General features: G+C 51.7%; 1 protein-coding gene across 1 annotated transcript; it reads right to left on the reverse strand.

The window, feature by feature from the left end:
• Positions 1-5784: 5784 nt before the first annotated feature.
• TRH (thyrotropin releasing hormone) lies at positions 5785-7346 on the reverse strand. Its single transcript, XM_065932321.1, has 2 exons — positions 7139-7346; positions 5785-6305 (listed from the first exon to the last, which is right to left on the reverse strand). Exons 1-2 carry the CDS (start codon positions 7344-7346, stop codon positions 5785-5787), a joined length of 729 nt encoding a protein of 242 aa, XP_065788393.1.
• Positions 7347-7698: the final 352 nt, after the last annotated feature.

A 7698-nucleotide genomic window follows, 5' to 3' on the forward strand; every position in this document is an offset into this window, starting at 1 on the left:
TGAGAGTCAGGAGAAAATCTCCAGCTACCTCACTCTGTCGAGTGGGACCCTCTGAGTCCTGTCCTCCAGTTTCTCAAGGGTAATCTGTTCACTACTGCATCTGCATTCATTGCCTTCTCTTCCCCAAATCCCTCCCCCACTCTGAGGCCATGGCTTCCTGGGATCACCCTCCAAGTAAGCTGTTTGCACTCTAATCCTGTCTTAGGCTACAGATATAAAAACAAACTGTGACAGCTGCAAGCAAACCCGATGAAGGGTTGTCTGAAATGACAGCCAAGGAGGAGGAAGAATTGCCTAGTGTGAATCAGGAGTGAACACAGCAAACACTTTGCTCTGGGGATGTTAAGTGGAAAAGTTGATCTAACACAGCAGGGCTGGCATTCAGCAAGTTGTATCAGTACTGCTGCGGCCTCACAGGCGTGTCAGAATCCGTCTACTCTGATTGGACATGTGCCCTGATTGATTGATGCCTGTCTGGTACCAGAATATCTGGAATATCATCCTCGGAATAAAGTGCTTATGAAATTGTCAAAGGGCTGGGGGAGCTGTCCTGCAGAAAAATACCACAGAAGCACCCTGCCAAGGAAGCTGTTTTCTCTGTTTCTAATCAGGAAAATGAGGAGACCACCGAGGGAATCACTCAGCTTAAGAACCTGCTACCAGTCCGTCCTAAAGGAAATCAACCCTGAATATTCATTGGAAGGACTGATGCTGACGCTGAAGCTCCAATACTTTGGCCACCTGATGCAAAGAGCTGACTCATACGAAGAGACCCTGTTGTTGGGAAAGATGGAAAGTAAGAGGAAAAGGGGCTGAGAGAGGAGGAGATGTTTAGATAGCATCTCCAACTCAATGGACGTGAATATGAGCAAACTCCAGAAGATAATGGAGGACAGGGAAGCCTGGTGTGCTGCAGTCCATCGGGTCACAGAGAGCTGGACATGACTTAGCAACTGAACAACAACAACAACTTGGAATATTATTCTGCAATCAAAAAGAGCAAAGTAACAAGACATGCTATATCATGGATGGACTTCAAAGGCATTGTGCCAATTGGCAAAAGCCAGGCATAAGAGATCACATGTTATAGATTCTATTTATAGAAAATATCCAGAAAACACAAATGTATGGAGAAGAAGTATATGAGTGGTTGCCTGTGGCTAAGAGTAGGGAAAGAGATTAATTGTAAGTGGGCACGGGGATTTTATTGGGGGTCTGAAAATGTTCTAAAACTGATTTATGATGGTAGTTGTACCACTAGGTAAATTCACCAAAAATCATTGAAGTATTTCATGCAATAAATCAATCTTAGGATATGTAAAATATACCACCAATAAAGTTGCTTATAAGGGAAAGGAACATACTATGATAGCTGTGAAGATGGCCAGAAAGGTGCTATCAACAACCGACTCTAGATGCGCTCAGAGCTGGAGTTTGGAGAACAGGAAGGTGCTGCTGAAACAGATCACTCTTGCCTTGCTTTCCAGCAGGAATCATCAGAGCCACCTTCCCAATCTCACTTCTTCCCATGGACAACTTCATGTGCTTCCAAAACTATAGCTGCAAGGGAATCTGGGAAATGCAGTTTCTGCTTTCTAACCTCCACAGTTGAGAAAGTACCCTCAGTTCAGTTCAGTTCAGTTCAGTCGCTCAGTCGTGTCCGACTCTTTGAGACCCCATGAATCGCAGCACACCAGGCCTCCCTGTCCATCACCAACTCCCAGAGTTTACTCAAACTCATGCCCATCGAGTCGGTGATGCCATCCAGCTATCTCATCCACTGTCGTCCCCTTCTCCTCCTGCCCTCAATCCCTCCCAGCATCAGGGTCTTTTCCAGTGAGTCAACTCTTTGCATGAGGTGGCCAAAGTACTGGAGTTTCAGCTTCAGCATCAGTCCTTCCAATGAACACCCAGGACTGATCACTTTTAGGATGGACTGGTTGGATCTCCTTGCAGTCCAAGGGACTCTCAAGAGTCTTCTCCAACACCATAGTTCAAAAGCATCAATTTTTCGGCACTCAGCTTTCTTCACAGTCCAACTCTCACATCCACACAAGACCACTGGGAAAACCATAGCCTTGACCAGATGGACCTTTGTTGGCAAAGTAATGTCTCTGCTTTTTAATATGCTATCTAGGTTGGTCATAACTTTCCTTCCAAGGAGTAAGCATCTTTTAATTTCATGGAAATACCCTAGGATACTTCAAAAGTACCCTTGGATACCCTAGGATACTGATCTGGAGAATGTGAGGAATAGGAGAAAAGGGGGCTCCAGATGGAGGGAAAAACATAGACAAAGGTCCTGAAGTGTGTTTAGGAAACAGAAAAGAGGCCGACTGGGTGGGCCGTGGCAAGGATTTTATTCCAGGCAAGTTGGAAGCTACTAAGAGGGCTTAAGCAGTATGGTTTCCATAGCCCTATCTGCCTCTCTCTGGCTGCTGTGTGGATAATGGCCTTTTGGGGACAAGTGTGGAAGCCAGAGACCAGCAAATGATGGTGGCCAGGACCTGGGGGGCGGCAGAGGAACTGGGAGAAAATGCGTGGACTTGAGACACATCCAGGAGGTAAAATTTATAGGACCTGGTAAACACTGGATGCTAGAGGAGGGGTTGGGTAGAGATGAACCCCAAGTTTCAGATTAGCCCTAATCTTACTTCTTTCTTGGTATCCTTTTCTTTGAACTGGAGATGACTATGATGGGTAATTAATTCATTCAGCAGGTATTTACAAATCACCTACTATGTGCTGGGCAGTGGGATAAAAGTGCTTTGCATGATGTCTGGGCCCAGAGTAAAGAGGAAGATTAGGAAGAGCTTTCTTTTTCTTTCATCTTTCAGAGCTCACCTCAAGTGCCCCTTCCCCCAGAAAGGTTTCCTTGATTCCATTCCCAAACCACACGGCTCTCTCACGCTTCTAAGGGGCCGTGATCAGCGCTAGACAACAGGTAGAGAAATGGGCCACATTTCTCCTCGAAGAAAGGAATGGGCCAAAAGACCTCAGATTTCCAGTGTTAGCAACTCTAGGAACATTGATCTTTTCCCCACTGGGCCTTTGCTTATGCTCTTTATTTCTGCCTGAAGTGCCTTCCCTCTTATTTATCCTTTGACTCAGCTTGGGTGTTTCCTCCTCCAGGAAGCCTGCTTTGCTCAGCCAGATGGATTTGCTCTGCCGTCTGTGTCTACCCGGCATGCTTTACTAACTACAACGTGGTCTGATTGCTCTCAGGGGTAGAGGGGAATCATTAAATGACTGGGGAGGTGGGTGCCTCACTCTTCAAGTGGCCCCACCTCTGGAGAGGTAACAACAACCCACGCCGAGCACATTTGGGAGGAGCAGAGGGTAGGGTGCGTTTCTGGGCAAGCCGTTCACTTCTCCACACTCAACTGCCATTCAGGTTCAGAAGGACACAGTGGGGCTTCCCTGGTGGCTCGGTGGTGAAGAAGCCACCTGCCAATGCGGAAGACACGGGTTCGATCCCCGATCCGGGAAGATCCCACAGGCGGCAGAGTAACTGAGCCCATGCACCACAATCACCGAGCCTGTGCTCTAGAGCCGGGGAACTGCAGCTACTGAAGCCTGCGCCCTACAGCCCATGCTTCCAACAAGAGAAGCCACCGCAATGAGAAGCCTATACAACTCGAGAGTAGCCCCCACTCGCCGCGACTAGGGAAAGGCCCTCGGAGCAACAAAGACCTAGAGCAGTCAAAAATAATAAATAATTGTTTTAATCAGCAAAAAAAAAAAACCACACAGCAAAACAGTCCTGTGTATTTTTTTTCAAAAAAGGACATGACAGCCCACCTCTTGGGGCTGCCGTGGGATTAGCTGAGTAAGCAACTGCAGGCCCTGAGCCCCCGGGAAGAGCTCTGTAAGTGGCCCCCATTACCTGTATTAGGGTGTCTGCCATCCAGGCGGGGCTCTGAGCAGAGGGTTTCCTGCTAGGGCCCCGCTTGCCCTGATGGCCCAGCAAAGAAGAGCCAGAGGGTCTAGAGGGGAGGCCAGCCCTACCTTCAGGCATCTCAGGCGCCTAATCTCTGTGCTGGTTCCCTCATCAAAAAATAGAAAAATCCATCAAAGGCTCAGTTGTTCAGCAGACTTCTGCAAATATTAATGGAGATGACAAGTGTGAATGTATAAGCCCTGAGTTCCTCCAACCCCAGCTCACCCAGACTGTGGTTCCTTACTAAGGAGGGGAACTGAGTCTCAGACACCCTTCCAACCCTTCTTTCCCTCTCCCGGAAGCTGACCAAATACTGTCTGCAGAAGAGCTAAATAGCCCATCCACTCACCAAAAAAGAAGGTGTGTAACGCACAGTTGAAGACCCAGGGAAATTTCAGAGTTTAAGTCAGAAGTGGGAAAGTGGCCACGAATAGGCCAAATTCAGCCCGTCACATCACTTGAGCTTTCTATATGTTGGTTTCCTCGTTAGGAAATTTGGCCTAATCATAGTAACACCTAGGATCCTTGTGAAGGTCAAAATTAATATACGTAATGTGCTTAAGAACTGCCTGACACATAGTACATGTAGGGTGTATGTCACTATTATTATCATTATTTGATTCACATGACGTCAAAGTTTTTGGATTGAAGTGCTGTCAGACGGTCTCTTCCATTTTTGCCCAAGTCCCCACCACTCTCTCTTGTCCTACACCCAGCCTGCCTCCCTGCTCAGCCCCAGAAGGCCCCTGGTTTGAATTTGCAAACACAGCCTGGTCCTTTGTCCTCATCATTGCCTGCCAGATGACACATGAACTCTTGGTCCCTGCCAAGAACGATGATGATTAGAAAACTGGGCCAGACCAGACCCGTCATCAATCAGGCAAACTCAAGTCAGGGTCCTGAGCTGCCTCCCACACCCATGGCTCTGCCCCAGCTGGCTGTGTGTCTTCTGGCAAGTCCTTCCTCTTCTCCAGGCCTCAGTCTCCCCAGGTATCAAACGGGCTCCAGAGCTCCCGTCCACCTCCCAAGCTTGTTCTGAGCTGGGGATGGCGGAGAGGAGTTTTCACCCCTGCAAGATCCCTGATTCCCTTCTCAGCAGAGCTGAGGAGCTCTTAGCCTGTCCCCTCTCAATGCTGTAAAGAGAAATCCCACACCAGCTGAGATATAACTGCAACCACCAACATTATCCAGATGCAGGTTTTATTAACACGGATAGGAGAGAGGTGCCTAGAAGGATACACACGAGCCGTGACTTCCAGGGCGACGTTTACAAACTCCTACACCTGTTTATGCTCGCGGCTACCTACAGTGTTTCTCCCAAGCGGAACTCAGCTGTGGGGAGAGGCTCTTCCCACCCACAAAAGGATGCCCAAGAAGAGAACGAGATCCTGGGTGCCGGGGCGAAGTTTATACATGGCAAATCCTGGCACATGGCAAGGGCTGGAAGCCGGATCTGAACATGCTGGCTTCACCTCACCCCCCCTCACTGGTTGCTCACATCAATGGCACCCCGTTCCACTCTGGGGATCCCTTAGAAGATACATGCTTATCTTAGGGCTAGGGAGGGGAGCAGGCCTGCAGGGGTGGGGCGAGAGGGACTCTGGGATCTGTCGCCTCGCCAGAGATGCCGAGTGGGGTGGCACAGGGTTTGAACTCATCGGCTGGCTTTCTCACATCCCTGATGTAGGCAGGCAAGGCCAAGGGTTTGACGTGTGTGTAAACTGGGGGGCTCGGGAGTATGGTCAGGCATCTAAGGAGGAGGGGAAAAGGGGGGCCACAGTGGGTAGGGTGCACAGGGCTCAAGACGCTCCTAGACCACAAACTGAGTTTACAGCCAACGGGGCTCACTCCTCCAGGGGCTCACTGGCCCAGGCTGCTCGCCGCCCAGGGTGCTGCCGCTTCTCTTCAGCCCCCTGCCCCCGGCTCAGGTCATCGAGGAGGCCCAGCAGAAGGCTGGCTTGGCCGCAGGGTCCCCGGGGTCCGCACGGGCTCCCCAGGGCCCTCTTTCCGGGATGCTGGCGTTTCTCGGGCAACAGCTGTCCATCCTCGTCCTCGTCTCCGTCCTCCCCTGCCTCCTCCCAGCTCCTTTGGGCCTTGGAGTCCACCAGTCGTCTGCCTGGGTGCTGCCTCTTGGCAACAGCGTACCCAAGCCAGGAGGCGCGCCGGCCGGGATGCTGCCGCTTCTGCTGACCCCCGTCCACCGCCCAAGCCTCCACGTCGTCCCTCCGGCCAGGGTGCTGCCGTTTGCGGGGTCCCGCGGCCCCTCCTTCTTCCCCTTCTCCTTCTACTCCCTCGTCTGCCTCCTCCTCCCTTTTGCCAGGGTGCTGCCGCTTGGAGAACCAATCAGGTTGAAAGATCTGGGACTCTGGGGAAGGAAAGAGGCCAGTGAGGGACCCCATGACCCCCGGATGCCCCCTCCAGCCTTCCTTCCTTCCAAGCAAGACAGATTCCCACAGCATTCACCCAGATTCATGGCCTTGCACCCGCCTCTCAGGCCTCATAGACCCAGGCACACTCACACGGGTGGTCCAGGGCATGGCCTCTGCTTCCACTCCCTAGCTGTATGACCATAAGCAACTCAACTTCTTTGAGCCTCACTTTCCTTCTGAGTAAAATGGGGTGTGGAAGGGTAATAACAGTACCTATCTGAGGCTTGGTCGTTTAGTCGCTAAGTTGTGTCCGACTCTTTGAGACCCCATGGACTACCAAAGCCCTCTCTCCACAGAATTCTCCAGGCAATACTGGAGTGGGTTGCTATTTCCTTCTCCAGGCGATCTTCCTGACCCAGGGATTGAGCCTGGGCCTTCTGCACTGCACACAGATTTAGGATCTGACGCTTAGGAAGATCACATCCTGCTACCAGGTGTCTGAAGTACTTAGAAGGGTGCCTGGCATTCCGGTGCCTAGTAATTCACGCTGTAACACACAAAGAAACTCTCTCTCCCTGGCATAGACTCTTTCCCACCGAAGGTCTGCTCTCTGAAATATTCCCAGAACTGAGATGGAAAAGGAATCTGATCCCAGGAAGCAGTCAACTCGCCACCTGCCAAAGGTATGGCCAGGGGGAGTTTCTGAAAGGCAAGAGGCTGAATGACTTAAGAAGCTCCCTCCTCTGTGGCCGAGTTTCCCCTAACCCTCTCTAGCCGGTGTCCTTCTCTCAACCTGCCTCTCTGTCAACCACACAGTCCCAGCCCTCACCGGATACACTGTCATCCTGGTCTCGTAGTTGCTGGAGGTCTTCCCGGAGGAGGAGGAGGCGCTCCGCCTGCCGCAGGAGGTCTTCCAGGCCCTGCTGCTCGGACAGGTCCGCCTCCTGCTGGGCCACATCCGGCTGTGCACGGCTTCCGGGGACACCCATCAGGGTCAAGGTCAAAGCCATGGCTAACAGAAACCAAGGGCCAGGCATCTTGGTGTCTAGGGTAGGGAGACAGGACGAGACATAGGTACTCCGCTGCGCTACCCTCCCAGCCTGCTCTATGGCTCCCTTTTCTATCCCCCGGATACCCGAGGCGGGGCGGGGGTAGGGGGGAGTTGCAGGGGTATCAACTGTTCAAATGCCCTCCCGGGAGCAGGACCATCTGGCACGTTAGGGCGAGGTCAGCTGGAGGATCTGCCTTGAGTACTGGGCGTCCTCAGCCCTAAGGATGCTTGGACAGCCTGCCCGCCCCCAGGTCTACCTGTGAGAGTCAGGAAGCCACGGGACCCCATCTCACCACCACTTCTCAATGCCACTCCTGGAAATGACTTTCCAGGAGTGT

Source organism: Muntiacus reevesi, chromosome 4 (genome assembly GCF_963930625.1).
Source record: "Muntiacus reevesi chromosome 4, mMunRee1.1, whole genome shotgun sequence".
Taxonomy (NCBI): Eukaryota; Metazoa; Chordata; class Mammalia; order Artiodactyla; family Cervidae; genus Muntiacus; species Muntiacus reevesi.

Excerpts from the sequence above, each read along its gene's own strand:
- TRH (XM_065932321.1), bottom strand. The coding sequence starts at position 7,346 with ATGCCTGGCCCTTGGTTTCTGTTAGCCATGGCTTTGACCTTGACCCTG. Across the intron at positions 6,306-7,138 it reads CCAGGATGACAGTGTATCCG|AGTCCCAGATCTTTCAACCT; the intron begins GTGAGGGCTGGG and ends TTCCTTCCCCAG.